At 44.9% G+C, this 24,160-nt stretch overlaps 1 protein-coding gene across 1 annotated transcript in view; it reads left to right on the plus strand.

The window, feature by feature from the left end:
• The window catches only part of BRINP1 (BMP/retinoic acid inducible neural specific 1), a 177,870-nt gene that overhangs the window by 101,914 nt on the left and 51,796 nt on the right, over positions 1-24,160 (plus strand). The window contains exons 3-5 of the mRNA XM_025888606.2: positions 5,541-5,731; positions 13,420-13,589; positions 16,405-16,510. Coding sequence (XP_025744391.1) covers positions 5,541-5,731; positions 13,420-13,589; positions 16,405-16,510 — 467 coding nt within the window. The remainder of the gene's footprint in view (positions 1-5,540; positions 5,732-13,419; positions 13,590-16,404; positions 16,511-24,160) is intronic.

A 24,160-nucleotide genomic window follows, 5' to 3' on the forward strand; every position in this document is an offset into this window, starting at 1 on the left:
GTTTTAATTCGGGGTTTCCACCTCCAGCGCCCAGGCTGAGAGACGCAGGGCTGAAGATCATCTAGTACAATCAGCTTCTTTCCCAGGAGACTAAACACCTTCCCAAGGGCACAGAGCAGGGTCTCCTGCCTGCTCCACAGCCCTTTGTCCTCAGTGTGTGCATCCGAGAGAGAGAGAGAGAGAGAGAGAGAGAGAGAGAGAGAGAAAGAGAGTGGGTGTGTGTGTGTGTGTGTGTGTGTAGAGAGAGGGCAGGATGAGGGAGGAGTCCCAGAAAGGCAACCCTCTGCTCTGATAAGAGAGCCTTCACCTTATAGTTTTCTCTCCAGCCTCGTCTCAAACCTACAGTGCTGGCCTCGGTCTTCATCCATCCCTGCCCTCGCTGTCACCCACCCCTCCACCTCCCGCTCCCCCAGGGGGATGGGCCTTGCTGCAGCAACCCCATGCCTTCCATCCAGGGTCCTTTTTTAATCTCAGTCTAATTGGTTTGCCTGCCCCGCTGAGATGCTTAATTGAGCATAAGCGTATTCCACGGATCCTGTGCCACTGTGAGTTCTGCCTTCTCCTCCAAGGGGAATTTGCTTGCTCTGTGGGCTCGGAAGGAAAGATGTATTTTATGTTGTGCTCAGTTCACTGAGAACTTACATGAAATTGTTCCTGGGCCAGCAGAGCAGTTAGACAACATGACAAGCAAGGCTTTCTCACTTTCTTTTCTCTCTTCTGTCTCTCTCTCTTTTTAAGGTGGCTTATTGCAGTGGAAAGGGCACTGCACTTGGAGTCACGAGCCCTGGGCTCTCATTTCAGCCCTGCAAGTCATTTGCTCTGTGATCTTGGGCAAATAACTTAATGTCTCTAAAATTCAGTTTTCCCATCCATGAATTGAGTGGGTTGGATTTGATGACTTCTACCAAAGGAGTCTTAGTGATGCTTTCAGAATAGGCGCCATACTCCCTGGGGGCCAAATCCGGCCCACCACCTGCTTTTATAAATAAAGTTTTATTGGAACGCAGCTATACTCCCATGTTTATGTATTGTCTACGGCTGCTCACACTGCAAGGACACAGTTGAGTAGCTGTGACAGACTCTCTAGATCCTCTTTTAGCACATAGATTGTGTCATTGCCGAAAACCTTCTTTTGACTGTATACAGTACTTGGAATTTAAAAATAGGACATCTTTACCAAATCCAACATAGCCTTTCAAGATCTATGCCCACTCCATCCTACATTTTAATGTTATTTTTTTCTTCCCACCCTTCCTTTTATCTCCTCTCCTCTACTTATTGGCTCATCTAGGACTGCCTCCTTGGTGCTCCCCAAACCTGGCAAATAGTCCTACCTCTGGACCTTTGCACCTGCTCTTCCTTCTTCTTGGATATCCTTCCACTGGTGGCCCCGCGTCCTCTTCCTCATTTTCTTCAGGTCTCTCCTTTCATGTCATCATATCAAGAAGGCTGTCTCTATAACCGCAACCTCACCCTACCCCTGGCCATCCCGACTGCCTTCCTCCATTTTATTTGTCTTCACAGCACTTCCCCACCGCCGCCCAGCTTGTTACCGATTTGGCTCTTTATGATCAGTGTGCTCTCACCGGAGTTTAAGCTCCTTGATATCGGCTAATTTGTTTGCTGCTATAACCTCAGATCTGGAAAAACAGTAGGTGCCCAGATTTTGAAAACAGAAGTCAACTGTTTCAGCTCCAGTGTTGTTTAAACCTCCTTCTGAATAGGTCTACGTGCTGGGAAGCCCTTTCACTTAGGGGACTTTGGTAAACAGTATAACATTTTAGAATCCTGTAACTCTTACTGTCTTTGCTTCAGCATCTCTACAATGGCCACAAAGTTACATAAATCCATTCTTTGCATATTTTTAGTCTGGATTGTTGGCCACTCAGAACAGAGTTTAGAGACTGAAATCGAGTAACGTGATTAGGCACACAAGGCCCTTCATCATGGGGTCACTGACAACCTCTCTGTCTTTACCTCTTATCATTTACCTCCCTCACACACATGCGCACACACACCCCTCTCTCTTCAACTGCCTTATCCCCCATTTGTGCACAAGGAGTTCATCCTTCCCGAAACAGCCTCTCCCTCTCTTTGGCCAAATCCTATCTTCCCATCAAGACGGAACAGGTACAAGAGAATTCTTTGCCACCCCCACTCCCACCCCTGCCCCTCTTACAGATTGGGGCAGGGACTCTTTCTTTGACTAAAATGACCATTGCAAATAGCACAGCATGGTTTCATAGCTTTCCTAAACATGCACTTTTGGCCGCGAAGATGGAAGACTTCCTTAGGATCGGGAGCCCTGCGGTGCTGAACAACAGGTGCTTGGCGCTGAGTCAGTGCTTCCTAATCTCACACACACACACACACACGCACACACACTCACACACACAGAGTTACTGAGCTCTTCCCAAGTCCCCGGCTGTGTGCTTAGCAGGTCAGCGCATCTCCCCACTTAGGCCTTGTGCCCCTGCTGTGAGGAAGGAGCTGGGGACTCAGCATCAGCTGCCTAATGTCTTCAAGGAAGAAACCCAATGGCAGGCCCTCGCTGGGTAGCTGGTGGGCATCAGAAAGACTGTAGAGGCTGTGGGAATAAAGAAAGAGGAAGGGAGGGAGGGAAAGAATTGAGTCTTGGGCTTGTAATTTGATCATGGGGGTGGCATTACCTGATTCTATGGCTTTTACATTTTACGTCTCAGTATCTGTATTAAAAGACTGATATAAGAATCAGCATACCAGTTTTCTCCTCCCAGCTCTACCACTATCTAGCTGTGTGACTTTTGACACATTACTTAACCTCTCTGTGAAAATGCACGTTGGTTTTGAGGAAGGTAGTCGTCGTGGTCACATGAAAAAAAACTAGTAATCCAAGGTCATAAGTTATAAACCAAAGTGATTATATATATGTGTCTGTTACATTGATGTATGAGTATTTTCTATGCACATACATAATTTCATAATTACATTTATATGTAATTTTATAAGTTTCAGGGATAAACTGATGAGGAAAGACTCTTTTCCTCAGAAATATCTGATGAGCCTCATTGCCTTTTATTGGTCATCTCTTGCTGAATAGCAAATTACCCCCATGACTCGGTGGCTTAATATAACAGCATTTATTAGCTCACAGTTTCTGTGGACTGGGCACCTGGGTGTGGCTTTGCTGGGCACCCTGGCTCTCTCCACCTCCAGGCTGTGGTTATTGGGTTCAAGGCTCAGCTGGGAAGGCTCTGCCTCCCAGCTCACCCATGCGGTGACTCTTAGGACTCAGGGCCTTCCGAGTCCCAGTGCCTTGGAAGCTGCTGGCCGGAGGCTTCCCTCGGTTCCTGGCCATGTGGATCTCTCCATAGAGCATCTCACACCAGGGAGGGAGAGCCAGAGAGAGCAAGAGAGAAATTGAGAGAGAGACACACACCCAGGGCAGGCAAAACGGAAGTCGAAATCTTTTGTAAATGAATCCTGGAAGGATCATTCCATCGCTTCCCCATTCCATCCATTAGAAGCAAGTCGCTGGGTCCCTTCCTGCCCACACTTAAGCAGAGGGGACTGGTTACACGGGGGTGTGAACACCGGCGCGTGGGGGTCCTGGGAGTCATGTCACAAGCTTTTGCTGGCTCGCAAGTTCCCTCCCTCTGTCCCACTTGCTCCCTCTTGTCCTTCCCCTTCCTTCCTGTTCGGCTCTTCCCGGGTCTCGTGGCCCATCCCCCCCATCCACTGTGCTCCTGCCCTTTCTTCCATGGGGAGAGCTGTTCTCCACCACATTTCTATTTAAAGCCCACGTGGACTTCAGAACTGTAGTTCAGCTATGACCTCTTCTCTGAAGCTTCCCCTGGAGCCCTGAGAGGTCTGGGCTCTTCTGTGTCCTCTAGTCCTGGATTGACAACAGACTGGAAACATCTTGTCTTTCCTCCCGGACCGTGAGCTTCTTCAGGGCGCGGGCCTGGGAGGTGTCCACCCCGCTCCCGTAGACATCAGAGTTTGCGCTTCCTGGCTGCTGCCTGCAAGGGTTCCTTGAGTGCAGCTGATTAACTTAATACCGATGATGTGCAACGTACTGAGCTGACTTGGTTTAGAATTTCAACGGTGTTAAGAATTACGAACAGAGACTCCATAAGCAGACACAGACCATAAGCTCTGAGTCTTGGAAATGTATTCCAATTTGAAAGCATTTTTTCAGACCCACGTTCCTCTGCGTCGGGGGGTCAGACTCCACCGCTGAATTACAGGGGCATATTCCGGGGTGATTCCTCCCTTGTTCTGCTTCTCCTTGCTCCATGCCCCCGCCTTCATTCATCTCTCCCATCTTGTGGCAGGAGAGGGAGACCTTTTCATTAAACTCTGGTTCCTATCATTTATCGAGGCTGACCTTCCCATCCTCTTGGCTAGGCTGTTTTTCTCAAGGGTCTTGGGGCTTGTAATTCAGGCAGACCGGAGAGCTGGTTGTTCCAGAAGGAGCTTCATCTTTGGTAGGAACAGCGGTCATAAAGCAAAAGCAACCTGAACCAAGGCCCTTCAAATTTCTACTTGTATTCGGTTTACATGCTCATTGCTCATTGCCCATGAACTTCTAATGATTTTCTTGTCTGGGAATTTGTGAGGATATAAAGTTATAAAACTCTCTTTCACATTGGATTAGTACCTGGCAGTTTCCAAAGGTGTTGTCACACCCAATGCTTCCTATAATCTGTGCACCAGCAATGAAAAGGAGATAGTATTAATTGGATTTCATAGATAAGGAGATGTAAGTCCGGACAAGTGACAAGCTTTGCCCAGGATGGCCCCGCATAGTTTGCAAGAGGCAGAGTGAGATCCCAAGCTAGACTCCCGGGTTGAAGGTCTTCAGTCTTGATCCCTTCCATCGTTAGTGAAGAATGGAAATTCTCCCACATGGTCTTCACGGTATAGCCTTATTTTTTTCCAAACGGTAAATGTTCACTGAGTACATGTTAAAATTATGAATCAAACAAGCTCTGGGCTAATTATTTGATTTTTGAATTGCCCTAGAGCTGGCTCTAGGTCTCAACCTGCTTTGTGCCTTAGGTCTCAACTTGCTTTGTGCTTTAGGTCTTCCCTGCGATGAATAGCCTTCCTCTGCTCCCCCTCTCCCTCCCTTCCTTCCTTCCATCCATCCACTCATTTGTTTATTCATCCAGGTGGCATTCTTAGGAGTCCTGCCATGTAACAGGAACCACGTACCAGAGAAGATCCTGTCTCTGGGGTGTCATTCACAGTCTGGTGGGAGAGATGGGTAAGCAACTAGGCAACAATGACTTTTGTATCTTGATGCTCTGTAAGCAACATGAGAACATGACTCTGTCTGTCTGGCTCACCACAGTATCCCGGTGATGAGAACAGTGCTCAGTAAATATGTGTTGATTGAAGAGAATTAGGGGCTCCAGATCACTTGACAAATACTAAAAATAATCGTTGTTGCTTTGTCACCTTAAGGAGCGATGCCTGAATGGGATGGTTGGGTGGACGCTGCCTTGGGGGTAGAAGTGGTAAATTGAGGCATCTTGCTCCTCTCTCTTACCCAGGGAGTTTGCCCGTTGGAAGGTGAGGAACACAGCCATCGAGAGAAGAGACTTGGTCCGCCATCCAGTGCCCCTCATGCCGGAGTTTCAAAGGAGCATCCGCCTGCTTGGCAGGAGACCCACCACTCAGCAGTTCATCGATACCATCATCAAAAAGTACGGCACCCACCTCCTCATCTCTGCCACCTTGGGAGGTAGGTCGGCAGCCACTGGGCCAGAGCCTTCTCATGACTTTAGGCCTGGGTTGGAGGGGAGGGCGGGGTATCCTAGGCTCAAAGCCAAACTAACTTCTCTTCCACTGTATGTCACTCAAAAGCATCTATCGCCAGATGAGCCAAATTGTCTTGGTGGCTGCGGTCAACGTAGAGCATTTGATGCCTTTCTCTGGGACCCTCTACCTCGAGTTTACTAACTTTTGCGAAGTACTAACTTTTGTGGCTTCACCTTGGAATTAGCTCAATGCGTCAGGGATTCTTAATCTGATTATTGTATTTGTTCCTTTGGAATGTGGTCTAATCTGGGGAAATAATTAAGCTTCAGATGCTGTTTCGAGAATTGCCTTTGTTTATTTAAGTCTGCTGGAGGGACTGATAACTTGAGGTTATCATTTTACAAGGAAGGTATTGTTTGTATCTTATATGGGCTTGGAGTAGGTTAATAGGAAAGCTGACTAATTGCTGTGCCCTGCTTAGCCTTACCCATCCCTCCCCATCAAGTCCAACCAATCTTTAAGGGAATAAGAAGAGGAGGAGAGGATAAAAGGGAAGATATAAATTTTTTGAAAAGGGGGGATATGGTAGAAACTAGCATATTTTGACGCTTCTGGTTCTTGCCTACATGCATCATTTTACATTACAAGCTACATTCCCTAGGACATCAGTTTTCTGTCACGATGACCAGGGCCACTAAATTCTGAGACAGCCTCTTTGGTGGTGGAGTCCCGTGTCTCCCACTCAGAGAGCTGCTAGGTTGCATTAGATTTGGCCCTTGCCGATTAAACAAGACTTGTGTCTTGACGGAGGCAGGGCAGGTGGATGGAGGTATGATTATCACGTTCGATCTTCTCCTTGAGAGGAGAGGTGAGCCCCATGAGCCGGAGGCAGCATGGGCGAAGCAGCTCTTTAGCTCGGCAGGAGTCGGCGAGAGATCCGGAAGGTGGCCGTGCTTTCGAGGCTGAGCACACAGTATGCACTTTGAGGAAGCCCAGATTAGGAATTTGACGATGTGGGGAGTGTCGAGGGAGAAGCTGGTTGGGCAAATTCATCCATCCTCCCAATAAGAAAAGCTGGTATATTGTTTGCCCTCATTAAGCCTCGCCCATTGCCGGTAGTCCTTAAAATCTGCAAGTTAAGACCAATTATCTCCACTGTCTAGCTAGAGGTATGGCTAGTGAGTGACAAAGCTAAGGGTTTCTCTTGTTTCTGTTTTTAGTTCTATTTTTTAAACGAAAAACAAAAGAAAACAAAACAGAGTTTACCCTAAGTTTTTAGCTTCGGGTTTTCTGTCCACAAAGCCTGCATTTTTTTTGTTTTTTGACTCAACATCAGGATCTCTTTAACCAATTCATTCACTCCCCCCGCCCCAACCACTCTAAAACCAACCAACCATTGTGTATTTGTCACCAGTTGCTAGTCAAATATTTTTTTTTTAAAGATTTTATTTATTTGACAGAGAGAGACACAGCGAGAGAGGAAACACAAGCAGGGGGAGGGGGAGAAGGAGAAGCAGGCTTCCCGCTGAGCAGGGAGCCTGATGCAGGGCTCCATCCCAGAACTCTGGGATCATGACCTGAGCCGAAGGCAGACGCTTACACGACTGAGCCACCCAGGCGCCCCGCTAGTCAAATATTAAGTTAAGTAGGACTCTGAATGTTAAACCATGCAGTACACATTCTGTTGTAAAGTGAAGACGAAATCATTTCCACCTGTACCCCTTTTTCTTTGAACTTCTCCACCTCCCATTTCACTTGAATAAAAAAAAAAAAGAAAGAAAAATATATTGCGACCAATTCCGTTCTTCAATTAGAAGCTTCATTCTGTCTGAGTCCCTGGAAATCCCAAATGACAAAGCTCTTTCTTTGGCTGTGAAATATATTTTTAATTTCTCCAAGGCGAAGTGGTGAATTATTCACAGAGCCTTGTTCCTCTTCTGTTTTTACAGCACAACATTTTAAAATATGCAGAGCTTTGGATTGAGTTCCAGTGTTGGACAGCAGGCCCTAAATGTTCCTTCAGTCCTCAAGGTGCAGGAGTGGGGAGCAGGAAGGGGAAGAGATTTACTGTTGATTGAACACCAGTGTGCCGGACAGACCCTACATGGGGTCCTTCTTCCATCATGATTTCACTCATTCATGGAAAAGTGTTTCTTGAGAGCCTCCTCGTGCAAGGGGAGGGGATGGATGGGGTCAGTTGTAGTGAGTGGAAGGGCAGGCTCTGGAGTTCACCTGCCTTAGTTCCAGTCCTGTCTCCTGGTCCACGCCAGTTAGGGGGCACCTACTCTAAGCCTTGGTTTCCTCTTGTATATGTAGAAGTGCATATTATGACAATTAAATAAAATGTGGCATTAAACGTGCTGAGCACAGTGTTGGGCACCAAACTGATTGTTGCTCGCATTGGTGGTGTTTCATTATTCTTGCTATAATTATTGTAATTTTGTGGGGCTAAGGAGCTTGAGGATTTGGGATTCGAGCCCATTGCGACCACTCACTAGGTGAATAGGAGACATTGAGAAATTCACTTTCCCACCTGGATACCCGTTTTCCTGCCTAAGTACAAGGAGGTGCAGAACATGTTATTCTCTGCAATTTTTCCTACAAAGAACACCATGTTCATTTGGAAGAAATGCTCTGATAAGCTGTTCAACGTGTCAGGTGAGTTCCTAAGGTCAGGCTCAAACAACAAAAGATGATCCTAAACTGTCACATGGAGGACAAGTTAATGCATGTATTTGGCTCCTGAGGGAAAGAGAAGAGGAGGGAAAGGCAACGAGAAAGAGGAAGTGCAGCTAACAGGGGGGCTGACACATGCCCACTCCATGGGCTCCTCAAGTTTTTGGTGAAATTGATTGAACTCATAATGGACTTGATATGAATGATGTTTCTCACGGGAGGTGGTAAGGGGGAGAATTGGGGATCTAGAATGACACATGGGAATACAGGGATAGCAGTTTCCCTCCATCCCTCCGAAGGAAACACCTTGGAGCCTGGGTTTCTGTGTGATACGTATGATTAAGTTGGCATGCATGGGACTGCATGCCTACCTCTGCAGACAGATGTGCGTAGACGCCTCCCCAGACCCGGATGTGAGTTAATCTGTTTGTAGACATACATACATCCGCAGTGCACTCCTGAATACACGTGGGACTCCTGCGTATAGATAGGATGCACAATATATGTATATATGTGAGGTTGCCCATGTATGTGAATGCGTGTAAATTACGTGAATGTCAGGTTATGCACGAGGGCTTATGTTTTTGTGCTTGTGTGTACATTTTTGTGTATATTCATTATTCCCCACCCTGCATTTTGGGAAAGCTCCCCTAGGCTAAGAGAAAGGCTGAGAATAAAGTCACAGGAACTCAGAAGGGACGGGGGAGGGATGCCCCAGGGGACCCCAAATCCGGACCTCCCCTTCCCTCACCCGGGAGCAGTACCCCCTCTACACTCACAAGGTCTGGTGATCTGCTGCCGCCTCATCCCCATCCCCTATGTATCTGAGTCCCACTTTGTTCCCCTCTGAAAGAAGTGGTGCAGAGAGAGATGCGAATCCCCTGGAGGACAGAGAGATGGAGGAAAAGCCTTTGTGGGGTGAAGAGGCAATTTGCAGGAATGCCCAAATGGGAAAGCAACTCTAAACAGAACCTTCTCTTAATAAACAAGAAATTAAGTCTTAATAATGCAGCAAGAAGCCCATTAACCCCTCTTGATCTAAGGTTTGCTTCTGCCAGTTTTCAGTCCGAAGGGAGCTGGGCCTGTTCCACCTTCTCTTCCACAGGCCCCATGGAGCACCTGCGCTGACACTTGGAATATTTGTTTCCTCTGCCTCCTGGCTCTAACTTCTCTAACATATTCACATATTGAATCATTTACCCCTCCCCTAGCCATTCAGTCATCTATCCCTCCCTCCCTCCATCTATCCATCCATCCATTCATCCATCCACCCATCCGTCCAGCCATCCATCCATTCATCCATCCCACAACTGAACATCTCTTCTTCTTCTGACCTAGGTGAAGCACTGGGAACAGTACAAAATCCATAGAGTCCTTGCTCCACCAGGCCATCACCCACCCTCCTGGAATTCTTTGTCTAACTGTATATAGTGTCCTTTCTAAGCCAAGTCTATTCAGGTCACCGTGGATTCTGAAGGACGGAAGATCACGTCCTCCTGCCTTACCAGTGAGACTTCACGGGAAAGTGCAAACATGAGTGTCTTACTCTGAACTCATATCCAGGCGTGTGGGACCCAAAAGTTAATTTTGATGATGATGAATTTTCTCATGGGGAGATTTCAGTCTAGTGCTTGAAGCAGATGTGTCACTCAACGAACGTTGTAGATTCGGTTGACTTCCATATCTATTCATTCATCCACAAATACTCGGATCATTTGCAAAGCACATGACAGTGGAATGAGGGAGGCCTCTTACCTCCTCCCTGCCCTCACAGCGATTCTCCTCTAGTGAGGGAGCCAGGCTATTAAGCAAGCAATCATCAGGAAATGTGGGAGGTGATGCATTAGAGAAATGAAAGAGATAGGGAGCACGTGGTTAGAGCTCTTGATCTAGTTTAAGGGAAGAGTGGGGGATTCTGGGAAGGCTTCCCAGAGAAGGTATTGTCTTAGGTGACATCTGAAGAGTAGAAGTTAGTCAGGAAGGGGAAAAAAAGAAAGAAAATAAGAGTCCCCCCATGAGAAAATAGGGCGCACTTGTGCAGGATGGAGCAAACCTGGAGAGAGTGATGAGGTATGCAGCTGGAGAGACCAGAGCATCAGCGTCTTGTAGTCCACCTTCCTAGCAAGGATGCAGGCACCCTTCCTTCTGGGCTACGTTCCACTCTCTGTCTCCTTCTCCCTTTGCTATCCATCTAGTATCCTGAAATGCTCCTCTCGCATCTCTGTCTCCCTGCGCCAGCATTGTCCACTAGAAATGCAAGTGTGAGCCACATAATGCCGTTTTAGATTTTTCTCACAACCACGTCTTTAAAAGTAAAAAGAAAAAGGGGAGAATCAATGTTAACAATATATTTTATTTAACATAATATATTCCAAATACTAGCTTTTCCATGTGTAATCAACAGGATAAATTTTTAATGAAGTATTTTATACAATTTTTTACATTTTCAGATGTTGGAAATCCACTGCGTAGTTTACACCTATGGTGCGTCTCCATTTAGACTGGACACACATTTCAAGTGCCCGAGAGCCACATTTGATGGGTGGCTCTCATCTTGGACAGCATACTTGTAGTCACTCAGTGACTCTAAAACAGGGACAGTATGTTATCCATTTGTCACCCCAGTGCCTGCCAAACTCCTCAACACATGCATGCTGAGCTAAATTGAATGGACGAGGTAGAGAGTCATAGAGGGAAGGTGATTACATTTCTGTCGGGGTGAGGGCACGGTTGGGCAAGCTCACCAGAAAGATGATGGCTCACTGGGTTCTGAGGAGTGTATAGGAGTATGCCAGGTCAAGGACAGAGGAGTAAGGGTAAGAGAAAGTGACAAAACCTGGATAGGAATTCAGCGGTCAGATAGGAGAGGAACAGAATGGCATTCTTTTTTTTTTTTAATTTTATTTATTTATTTGACAGAGAGATAGAGAGCACAAGTAGGCAGAGTGGCAGGCAGAGGGAGAGGGAGAAGCAGACTCCCGCTGAGCAGGGAGCCCGATGCGGGGCTCAATCCCAGGACTCTGGGATCATGACCTGAGCCGAAGGCAGACGCTTAACCGACTGAGCCACCCAGGCGCTCCGAGAATGTCATTCTAAGCAGAGAGAAACGTTTGAGGATGGTCCAGGGGAGGAAAATCAGCAAGAATAAATCATGGAGATGGAAAGAATGGTTTGGCTGGAACTCATGGAGGGCCATGGCAGTGAACAGACACACTGGAGGTTGCATGTATTAAACTGAACAGCAATGGAACTGAGTTCTAGAAGCAGTCATGGAGGGATCTGAGGCACAGGAATTAGTCTGTGGGTCAGGGCTGTGTGCCCTGCCTAGGATAGTCACTATCCTCCCGAAAGCAAATTGTTTTTTGTTTTTTTTTTTTTCTCTTCCACTTGAAAAGTAATTAGTATTCTGAAGACATTTCGGTGATCTTAGAGATCAGACTTTTGTCCTCAGACAGTATTGACAACATTGTTCTCTGACTATCCTATTTTCTTGGGTTGAATAGATAGAAGGATAAATCTCATACAACTGATACTTTACAGTAGTCAAGTAATGGTCATCAACACTCCCATGTATGTGGCAGGCGGGGTTCAGGTACTTTCTGCAGTTGGCTAATGTAATCCCAGGACAGCCCTGCCCCCAGTTTTGCACCTGGAGAAATGGAAGCGTGGGGAGAGTGAGTGACTCTTCATACAGCTGGTGCAGACCAGGCAGTCCTGCTCCAGAGACTGCTTTTTACTACGACTCGAAACGAGTTTGATGACGACAGCTGACTGGCCCCTGCCGTAGGGACTTGACAAGTATTCATTAATTTATTCTTCTGAATCACTCTACGGAGCAGGTGCCATTCTTCCCCTAATTTTGTTAACGAATAGACGGAGGAACAGAGAGGTTAAGAAACATCCCCGAGTTCACAGTTAATAGAAGGTGAAACCAGATGACGTGTAATGGTCACATCTGTTTAGTAGGCATTTCTGGACTCCCCTTTCTGAAGTTCTGATGAAACATCTTGTTATCCCAAATGAGAGGGACCAGAAGTTAGTACTGTTAGTAATCTGTGTACCTGTTACGAAGGAAAACTTAATGGAATAAAATATATGAGTCTGTGCATTCACCTCTCGCTCTCTTTTTCTCCACCCCACACTCTCCTTCTTCCTCTCTAATCTCCCTCCCTACGCCTGACTTTCTTGCCACCTTCCCTCCCCTCGCCCCCCAGAAGCAGCTTCCTGTCTGTGCATTGTGCTCACAGAACCACAGTGCCTGGCTCGTGAAGGTAATGAGAATATTTACTGATTGAACTAAAAAACATTGATGTATTAAGTATAACTATCTACTACATGCCAGGCCCTGGGCTTCGAGCAAGGGATAGGGTCCTGGTCAATGTAGATGGTGTCTGACTTCTCTCATCCGACAATTTGGTTTTTTCCCTTTTTTGGTCACCCGGTTTTCCCTGTCTATCCGTATGTGTCTTTAAAGAATGTCTCATCTCTCTCTCTCTCATCTGTCTGCCTCTTTAGCCATCCATCCATTCATCTGTCCATTCATCTGTCTGTCTAGGACAGGGCAACAGCAGGAGAAGGAGAGAAAGGGAAAGAGGAAGGAAGGAGAGAATAGGAAACAGGGATGAAGGGGGGGAAACTGGATGAGGCAGAGCCAACGGGAGGAGGAAAGGAGTGTCTGGGACAAATCCATCATTTTACAGAAGGAGAGACTGAGCCTCGAGGAGAGGATGCTGGTGAGAACTACATGCTGGATTGGTAGAGGTTGGACTTGACAACTGAGAGTCTTCCCCTGATCCTTGTCCTCCTAGGGCTTAGTGCTTACAGCCACTTCTGGACTCTTTCTCTTTCACCGTGCTCTTGATTTTCAGAGGCAGAAGGGAATTTGGGCAAAAGTAGTGGGAAAGTCAAGGCTCTTGTCAGCAGTCAGGCCCTGGAGCCTTTCCTCCCACCCCAAAGCTCGATAGGCTCCCTAAGCTTCTTTCCTTTTCCATGCAGGGGAGGAGGCCTTGACCATGTACATGGACAAAAGTCGCCTCGACAGGAAGTCAGGGAATGCCACTCAAAGTGTTGAAGCTCTGCACCAACTTGCGTCATCCTACTTTGTCGACCGTGATGGCACCATGAGGAGGCTCCATGAGATCCAGATATCAACTGGAGCAATCAAGGTAGGCTTGAGGGCGGATTGGGTGGTTGATTCTGAAGACAGCAATACTGCACGTGTCAGGTATTCGGATGGCCGATGGGCAGATGCAGTCCCTGGCTTCATACCCATGAAGCTAACACTAACAGTACCCCCTGCCAGCCACTCTGACTGACGTGGTCAAAGGCCCTGTAAGATCATGAGCACTGCCATTAGCATGACCACATCGTACTGATTTGCTGGGGCAGCCCTGGCTATGGTCAGGGTGTAATTATCAACAATCCTCTCACTGATTTTTAAGCGCCCTTTCTAGGTCAAAAAAAAAAACCTGAGACTACAGCGGGTAAATGATTTTTGCAAGGATCTAGAGCTAGCAAGAGGCAGATTGCTGATGCCTAGATCAGTAATTTGTTAAACACTTGTGTTTTCCATCCCATTACTCACCACCCCCCATTTTACAGATGGGAAAACTGAGGTCCAAGAGCTAAAGACTTTTTTGTTCAGGGTTACACAGCTGGAGTACCCTAACAGGGACTAGAATTCTACTCGCTGGACCAAGGGTCAGCTATTTCTGTAAAGGCCAGATAATAAAAATTTCAGGCTTTGCAGGTCATATGGTCAAGGTTGCCACAATGCAACTCTGCAGCTGTACCACAAAAATCAGCCATGGACAATATGCAAACAAGTGGGCATGACTGTGTGCCAATAAAAGTTTTATTTACAAAAAAGGACAGTCATGTGCTGACCCATACCCCTCAGCACCAACACTATCCAATATAATACCTTTCCAAGATGGTGGACGTGCCCTATATCTGTGGCCCAGGCAGTAGCCATTAGTCACATGGGCTTATGGCGCACTTGAAATGTGGCTACCGAGGACCTAAGTTTATAAGTTTATTTCATCTTAATTAATTTTCATTTAAATAGCGACATTGAATAGAGCAGCCCTAGACTTGTAATTCAGTGTCTTGGAACACAGACACTTAAAAAAAAAAAAAAGTTCTATTTTAAGTGCAAGAAATTCAGGGATTACCTTTCTAAAGAGAACGAGGGAGGAATTTTTGATATAAAGGATTAGTTTTTCTCACGGTTTCAGTGCAGATTTTTTGCATCTCACATTTTCTGAAACCCGATTATACCTGCATTCTACTCCTCAATTCTTTGATCTAATTTCTTCTGAATTAAGTACAGACCTACCCTTATACTAAGACTTTCAAAACTATCTCTAGGGAAAAAGTGTGTGTGTGGCTGGAGGGCAGGGAAGGGGGAAGGACTGAGGGAGACAGGGGCAGATGAGTTAGAAATTGACCAAGGGAAGAGAAAAAATGTGGGAGTGAGTTACTGAGGAGGGAGGTAGGAATGAGAGAAATAAATCAGATCGACAAACAAAGAGCCAGCTTATCCAAGAAGAATCGCCTCTATTGGGGGGGATTATGTTGTTAGTGAACTCGGCACAGAGAGACAGATCTTTATGAAGCCATCAGAGTCGGAGTGAAGCAAAGACCTGGTTTTCATTATCACCAAATGGTTCGCTCCCCACCCTGGATGGGATGTGGAATTGAGATATTGAAGCTCTGTCAGACGATAATCTCCTTTTGTGCATCCTGGAAGTGCAGCCTGCCTCCTTACAAGGAATTTCTCAGAGAAATTCAAGAAGCCATTCTTTGACCACCACTGTCTTCCCCACTCGGTCTGGGACTTGGATTTTTCTTGCCGTTTCTTGACACTACCTCAAGACCCAGCTGGCTAGAATTGTCTCCCTGCCAGTTGTGTTTAAGACCAGCAGCTGACCCCGGGTGAGGAAGTTCTGCCCGTAGCTTTCTTTCCCAGGATCTCCTTAGCAAAATGAATTGGTAGTTTTGAGTCTCATTCAGTAACAACTATGTTAGCATTGTGTACCAAAAAATAATAAATTGCTTAAAAATCAAAACCTACCAATCCTCCATTTATATACTGTTTCCAGAGTGCTAACCACTCCCCAAATAGGATCTCTTTACCTATTGAGGTGGGTGAGAGGATTTTGTAGAGGGGGCATTGAGGCTGAGAGAGGGAAAGTTACTCACGCAAGGTTTCCCAGCTGGAGGAAGGCACAACTGGCATTTGGACACCGTCTTACGGGTCACAAAACCACCAATGCTGTGTCTTTATAGTTGCATGCAAACCTCAAAACTACCCGGTAAACGATTGTGTTAAGTCATGGGACGTCAAGGCCAAAGGGATGAGAAACCTCTTCTCATCCTAAACCATGCCTACTTCAAGGTTATGAAACATCTTTTAGAAAATGGGGGGTAATGTTATTGCTCTTGCCTAATAATGCATATGTACTCGTGACCGATTCTGAGATTTGGGGTAATACGGTACCCGTGTTTGGACATAAGCCACATGTCAGGCACTTCTACCCATTGTGTCTTGTCGCCCAACTTTCTTGGAAAGGATTTACTAGCCTCGGGTCACGGAAGCTTAGAGAAGTTGAGTGATTTCCTTAGGTCACACAGCAAATTCATGGCCCTGTTAACATTTAACGCGGATTCTCCTGATTGTGAAGCGCATTTGAAATATGCTGCAGTGCTTCAACTCGTTAATTCATATCATACTTAGAGTGACCTTGTGAAGTGAGAGCCGGGGAATGGCTCCAGTCTGAACTTGACTGCCCTGCTACCCCGATGTCCTTTTGGTGATAGCCCAAAGGTGGCCTTGGCACAGGCAAGGTGCCATTGGCTCAGGCCAGGACACTTTTTCTGCCGGCTCTACTCTGCTGAGGTGACTCTGCGGGGCCCTGTCTCACAAGTCTCTAACAAGGGCGCCTGTCTCACACCTGTCACCCTCGATGTCCACTCCAGGTCACAGAGACACGCACCGGGCCTCTGGGCTGTAACAGCTATGACAATCTGGACTCTGTGAGTTCCGTCCTTCTGCAAAGCACGGAGAGCAAACTGCATCTTCAAGGTAGGATGCCCCTGGAAATTTGAGACCAGAGGGTGGAGGGGGAGGAGAGACTCAGGGTTTAGAGGAGGCATGATGTGGAGCGAGAATGGAGATGAAAGACAGAGAAACCGATCAAAACTAGGAATATGGAAATGAAGACAGGATATGATGCCTTTTTAAAATTTTAACATATACAGGACATTAAATTCATGGTTATTAATTAGTTTTCAGATATAAAGTATGAAAATGTGAGCTTTATCCGATTGTTTTGATGAAAATGTCTAAACAGTGTTATTTATAGATGCTCCAGACCTAATATATATTAAAGTTTCATATCTTACCGTCAGAATTTCCTATATTATTGTGTTTGATTTTCAATGTATTTTGGCAGGTGTTATTTGAATTATAAGAACTATAGAGCAGTTTACAGCATTGTTGGTTCTGTGTAACCTTCCTTCTCCTTATTCGGTAATCATCTGTGGTCTTTAATATATTTATACACACGTATATATGTGTTTGTGTGTGTGTGTGTGTGTGTTTAGCAGAGTTTATGAATGAGAACCCTCAGTGCTGGCTGGGTGTACAGAGACAGATACTCAGTCACTGCTAGCCAGAATGCAACAATCATGGGATTACTTTGTTGATATCTATAAACATGTATATTTGTTTAATGTCTTTTTTTATGTCAGGTCCCTGTTAGGCGCTTCATATATACTCATGACCTGAAGGAAAATATACTCTTTGAAATAGTAATTTTACCCTTATTAATTCATCGTAAAAAAGTGAGGAGATTATAGGAGAAAAGATACAAGGCTTTGAGTACAGCTAGTGCTGTTTTAAAAAGCATAGTTTATAATAGCAAAAAAAAAAAAATGTAAAGATCTGAATTTTCCACATGAGGGGACTGCACAAATTATGTAGCATCTATGCAATATCATATTAGGCAGGTACGAAAATGTTAGGTATAAGAATTTCCAAGAATATATGAAAGTGATTTGATCTGATGTTCATTTAAAAATGGGTAGTTTCTGGGGCGCCTGGGTGGCTCAGTCGTTAAGTGTCTGCTTTCGGCTCAGGTCATGGTCCCAGGGTCTTGGGATCAAGCCCCTCATCGAGCTCCCTGCTCAGTGAGAAGCCTGCTTCTCCCTCCCCCACTCCCCCTGCTTGTGTTCCCTCTCTCGCTGTGTCTCTCTGTCAAATAAATAAATAAAATCTTTAAAAAAATTTAAAATAAAAATTAAAAATAAATAAATAAAAATGGGTAGTTTCTGACCAAACGTATGGTGTGATCTTAACTATGCGAAAAGATAAGGGAAAATAACATTGCGAGGAAAGATGCTGAGATGTTAAAAGAGGTTACTTCTGGTTGGGGAGCTTGCAGATGATTTATTTTGGGCTTCCGGTTCTTTTTCTAACTTTTCTACAATGATCATGTATTAACTTTATAGTTAGAAAAAAAATGGCATGCTTTAACTCAGAGCAGACTAAAAATGTGACCTTCTAGAAAGGTATCTGATAAAGGTGATTCTGAATGTCAGTGGGAGGAAAGTGGAGTTGAGATTGGCAGGTGGAGCTAAGCAGAACCTAATATGACTTTTATATTCCAGTTCCTTAGCAACCCTTTGATTCATACTCCTGTTATAGAAGAGGGTTGGAACATGGAGCAGGGAGGGCTTGGTAGTGTCACTTGGGAGCACTGAACGAAAATCCCTCCAGGAAATTCAGGCCAAGAAAGTGGCTTAGTGTTCAAAGAAAACACAACACAACAAAAACCTCAAACACGTGAAGACTAACCCTGTCCCCTTTAGTGGAGAAAAGAGTAGACGGTGGGTTTGGTAATAACCTGACAAGAAAGTAGATAAGAAAGACCCATCTGCCTTGGGTGTGCCAGGATTTTCAACTTCTCAGTTCCTGTGCTATGTGCGGCGACCTTGTGAAGTGAGAGGCAGTATTTGAGGCCGGGAGCTTGGCTCCAGCCTGCACTTGATAACCCTGCTGTGCATGTTGGCAGTGGAGAGACCTGTGAATTATAATTGGAGTAAATTTAGAAGGGATTAACAAGATGTTACCCGGAAGTTATTAAGATCTTAGGGACGTTTAGAGGCTGATTTACCATGAAACTGATGAAGCTTAAGGTCCAGGGTTCCCCCACCTTCTGTGTCCCCAACTTTTATCATTCCAAATATTCACTTCCACATCTTATTTTGGAATTCCTTTCTCAATAAGCAATTACAGTAGAAGCCTCAGTCCTCCAAAACCCAGGTCCGCCATTGGTTACATTATTAGAAGTATGTTGTCCGCCAAAAAGGGGTGACATCTTTGTCCTATTCTAGATTGGTTAGAGCACACCTGGAGAATTGGGTCCAAGTCTGGGCATCCCAATTCAAGACGGGGACTAAGGAAAACTACAGTGCACCTGAAGAAGGCTGTCTTCTGATGAATAGTTCAAGAGGGTTGACTTGGGGCAATAGGATTTGTCGGCAGATAACTCCAGGGTTGTCTTGCAGAAAAGATAGTCAAATTCATTAATGTGGATAAAATGAGCCAAACCTGATCTGCTTGTAGGAAATGACAAGGATCCCAGCTTTTAACTGGGATGAGACAGATCTCAGTTTAAACTCAGTATAAAATAGATCTTCCAGCGCACATTAATGCCCAAGCCTGCAATGACCTGCTGAACTGTGTAGTGACTCTCTGTTTTCAGAGAGTTATAAGTAAATGGCATCTGGTAGAAATGTTAAAGAAATTTTTTAAAAAAAGATTTTATTTATTTATTTGTCAGAGAGAGTGCGCAAGCAGGGGGATTGGCAGGCAGAGGGAGAAGCAGCCTCCCTGGCGAGCAGGGATCCTGACGTAGGGCTCGATCCCAGGACCCTGGGATTGTGACCTGAGCCGAAGGCGGATGCTTAACCAACGAGCCACCCAGGTGCCCCTGTTATAGAGATTATTTAATCTTCGTTCTAATGGGTTAGGTAGTTGAAGTAGGCGGTCTTAATGTCCTTTTCATTACTGATTCTAGGGTTTTATAAAGACAGTGAATCACTAAACCTTTATAGAGCCTGACTACGTGCCAAATCCAAATGCTAAACCCTGAGAATATAAGCAACAATCAGTTCAACTTAATTCAGCAAGTATATATGTATATATAGATATCTACAGACATAACTATATATCTATATAGATACAGGAATTTTTAAAGACCCATGTTGGCATTGAGCTAGGCATAAGACATGGTGGTGAACAAGACAGACACAGTTTGTGTCCCAAGGAAGTATGCACTCTATCAGAGAAGATGGGCTTAAACAAACAATAATAGGCATAAGGAATTGTAGTGGAGAAAAATTCTGGGGCTTTCTGGTACCAGACAGTATGGAGACTTAACCTACTAGGGAATCAGAGAAGATGCATAGGATAAGAACTGGAGGATGAAGAGGAGACAGGGGTGTGGATGTGGAGGCAGGCAGCGTCTTTATAAAGGAGCACAGGAGGAAATGAAAATGTCTCAAGAGGTTAAAGCAGAGACACCAGTGGTGGGAAAGACCAAACAACCCTTCAGATCCTGGAAGGCCTCTGCATCACATTAATGACTTGAATACTAATTTGAAGGTAATGGGCACTGTGGGGAAGGGTTTTTGAAAAGGAGGTAGCATGGAAAGGTTGATATTTTTGGAAGATCACTCTGGCTGTCATGTGGTCAGTTACTTAGATGGGGGTTAGATTGGTGGTAGGTGGCCAGTGAGGAGGTATTGCTGCACTTGAGATGAGATGTCACAGATTCAGACCATGAAGGTAGCACAGGGGATGAGAGAAATAGACCAATTTTAGAGTTATTTAGCAGGCATTATGACCAGAATTTAGTGAGAAGACCGGAAAGAATCTGGATAGTCTGATGAATGGAGTATGGGGATGAGACAGAGAGGAAGGGCAGAGAAATACATAAGATTCAAGGTAACATATAACATAATAGAGATAATAAAAATAATGCATACCATTATGGAGATTGAGGAAAGGGAATAATTCACTCAGACTGGTTAGGTAGAGGAGTCATAGAAGAAAAAAAAATCTGAGGAAGAATAATGTTCTCTTGGTGGAAGGTAAAAGAAAACAAAAGCTTCTTAAATATGAGACAGAAGACTATCTCATGACTTTTGGATTGGCTGATATTTATTCAGTAGGGTACAAGAAGCACTAAGGCTAAAGAAAAGGATTGATACATTGAACCACATTAAAATTAAGAATTTCTGTTCATCAGATGCTGCTATTCATAGAATGAAAATAAAAGCTTCAGAGTAGAAGGAAATATTTGTGTTATGTGTATCTGACAAAGAACCTTATGCAAAATATGTAAATAACTCCTAAAACCAACAAGAAAGAGGCAGACAATCCAGTAAGACAAGAACATGGGTAAAAGACAGGAACAGGCATTTCACGAACAAGACTACCGAAATGGCAGATAAACATTTGAAAAAGTGATGAGCTTTTGCTAGCCCTCAGAAAATGTAAATTAAAGCCACAATTCAGTATTCTAACCCAGCCATCAGTATGGTTCAAAAGAAGAACACTGACAATATCAAGGAGTGATGGTGGGGAACAGTGGAAACTTAGATGCGTTGCTTGCGGGAGACTACATAAGTATGGCCACTTTGGAAAGCTCTTGGCAGTATCTACTAAAACCTCAATATGTCCTTGCCCTGTGACCCAACAATTACAATTCTTGGGAATGTGCCCATCAGAAATGGGACCTATGTTCACCAAAAGTGGTGAATGTTCGTAGCAGCTTTATTCAAAATAACCTCCAAATGGAAAGAGCCCCCACTTGCCCATCAACAAGAAAATGGATAAATAAATTGTCATGCATTCATATGATAGGCTACAACACAGAAATGGGAGAAAATAAACGACTCTTCTGTGCAACAACATGGAAGTATCTAACGAACATGACATTGAGTCAAAGAAACTGGACGCCAAAGCGTCCATGCTGTGATGATTCCATTTCTATACAGGTCAAAACAGTAAAAACAAATGCACTGTTTTAGAAGCTCAGAGGGCATTAACCATTGGGGAGGAAGAATAAGGGACTGACAGGAGACGGGAGAGATTTCTGGAGGTATTTACAATGTCCTGCTTCTCGATCTGGATGGCAGCACACGGTGTGTTTACTTTGTGAGAATTCATAGTGTTGTACACACATGATTTATATGTATACATTTCTGTGCATAGAATATGCGTCTATTAAACATTTATTTAATAATGTGCTCCATCTTGACATCCTCTGCAAAGAGAAGACATGAATAAGGCAGAGACATAAAAGAGCAGGAGGTGGTCCAGCCCAGCTAGAAGACAGCTGCATGGACTGAGGGCTGAGGAGTCGGGAATAATAATAGCTAATATTTATCCAGTGTTTCCTTATGTGCCGGGGACTGTGTGAATTTATTTGTATTATATTCGTATTTATTTGTTGGTTTTTATTTATCTTAACTTACATTGAATGGCATCATAGAGTTACATTTGTTACATTTTTAAGCCCCACACCATTCCTGCGGGGAAGGCGTAAATAAACACCCCTACTTTGTAGGTGAGGACATGGGTGAGAGAGGTCACTCGGTAAGTGATTGAGCTTGACAGTTAACCTGACAGTCTGCCTTCAGAGCTCCTCCTTCTCAAAATGCTAGTGTTCTGTCTTCCTCTTTCCTCTGCTAATTCCGCTGAAGGAGGCAGCGAGGGGAGATCCTGCACAGGTTTATTTTGGTGGGTCGAGGATGATGTGAATGGCACTCCAACGGCATTCACCTTGTGGCATTTCCTCAGCTGTTCGTGAAACTGCGCGAAGGTAGAAGGAAAGAGGAAAAAGAAAAGAGGGTTTTGGAGAACACGAGAAAGAGAACGACAGGATTGTAGAAGTGCTCACAGGCTATTAGTAGTCCAAACAGCAGCAGCCAAAGTGGTAATAATAACGCTAATGGCATAATGATAACTTCTTATTTTGATCCTTCTCTCTCCAAGAAGCCCATTGAGTGTTTTGCCGACATTGTCATGTAATTTAATCTAGTATCCATCTGGTGAGGTATACAGAGAGCAGAGCTGTGCCTTAGTAGCTCACTGATGTGGAAAGGGATGCAAAGGGAATATTTTGCTGAAATCTAGGATGATCCACAAATTTATTCATTCATACATTCATTCATTTAGCAATATTTATTGAATATCAACTACAGGGCAGATATTGTTTTAAGAGCTGGATATATAGCCGTGAATAAGCTAAGTCTCCGTCATTTTGGAGTTTCTATTTAGCGTGTGGGTGTTAGGGGAGCAGACACTAAACAAGAAAAACAAAGAAATATATTTTCTTTACAATCAAAGAGATGGTGAAGGAACAGGTCATGTAGAAATTTGTAGACCATGGAAAAGACTTTAGACTTGACTCCGGGTGAAATGAGAAGCCATTACAAATTCAGGCAGTGGAGTAGCCTGACCTGACTTACATTTTAAATGATTCACTCTGACTGCTGTGTGGAAAAGACTGTAGAGAGGGCAGGAACACAAGAAAGGAGCCCAGTTTCGGGGCTATTGTGCTTACCAAGCTGAGACAAAGACGGTGGCAGGGACCACGAGAGTGGTGATGCAGGTTTTGAGAAGTGATTGCATTGTGGGTACCTTTCTAAGGAGTGCTGACATTATTTGGTAGTGGACTGAGAAGGGCTTGCGAGAGAAGGAGAGCAGCAAAGGATGATCCCAAAGTTTGGCCGGAGCAACTGCAGGGATGGAATCGCTCTCCTGATACGCTGAAGACTGTGGGAGAGGTCACCTTGGATGAGACTAGAGGAGTTGGGTGAACCAAGTTTGAGAAGTCTGTTAGGTACACAGATGCAGGTGCTGAGTGGGCATTTGGAAAGTCGGGGTTGCGGGGAGAACTAGAAACATAAATTAGCACAGAGATGATATTTGAGAATGTGAGACTGGGTAAGGTGACTGGAGAAGAGGGTAGGCAAAAACAAAAAGAGGGAATTCAGTTACAGAGCCGTGGGGAATTTCATATTGAAGGGTTGGGATAATGGGGTGATAATGAGGCACAAGAAAAGGAAGCTAAGAAGTGACCAGGAAGGTGGAAAGGGAGTGATGAGACTATGGTATCCTGGAGGCCGAGTAAAGAGTGTTCCTCAACCAGGAGATTGTGCTCAACTGTGTCAAATGCCGTGGGTGGGATGATTAACACGGGGACTGACAACTGAGTCATGAATTAAGCAGCACGGAGGTCGTTGGTGAACTTGACAGGGATCTGTCAATGGAATTATGGTAGTGAACGCCTGAGGAGAATGAGTCCGGCAGAGAATGGGAAGAGAGGAAGTGAAGGGGGTGCAGAGACGCTACAGAGGAAATCCAACAAATGTCACAGTGGCAGAAGGCGATGGCGAGTCCGTGAGTTTTCTTTTTTAACACAGAAGCCACAAAACTTCTCTATGCTGATGGGAATTATTCTTCAGAGAGGGACACATTGATTCTCTGAGCCAGAGGGATTCTTTCGGGGTCATAGTTGAACAGGCAAGAATGAGTAGGGCCTTGTGTATGGCTGGGATTATTTGCCTTAGAAAAGAGTGCCTGGCGGCTCATCCACGGGAAAGAGAGGAAAAGGAGAGTATTTGCATGCGTCACAGATGTGATGGTCGGGGGCATTTT

The sequence above is a fragment of the Callorhinus ursinus genome, unplaced genomic scaffold (genome assembly GCF_003265705.2).
Source record: "Callorhinus ursinus isolate GAN/ISIS: 27379988/994484 unplaced genomic scaffold, GSC_fseal_2.0 scaffold24, whole genome shotgun sequence".
NCBI classification, from domain to species: Eukaryota; Metazoa; Chordata; class Mammalia; order Carnivora; family Otariidae; genus Callorhinus; species Callorhinus ursinus.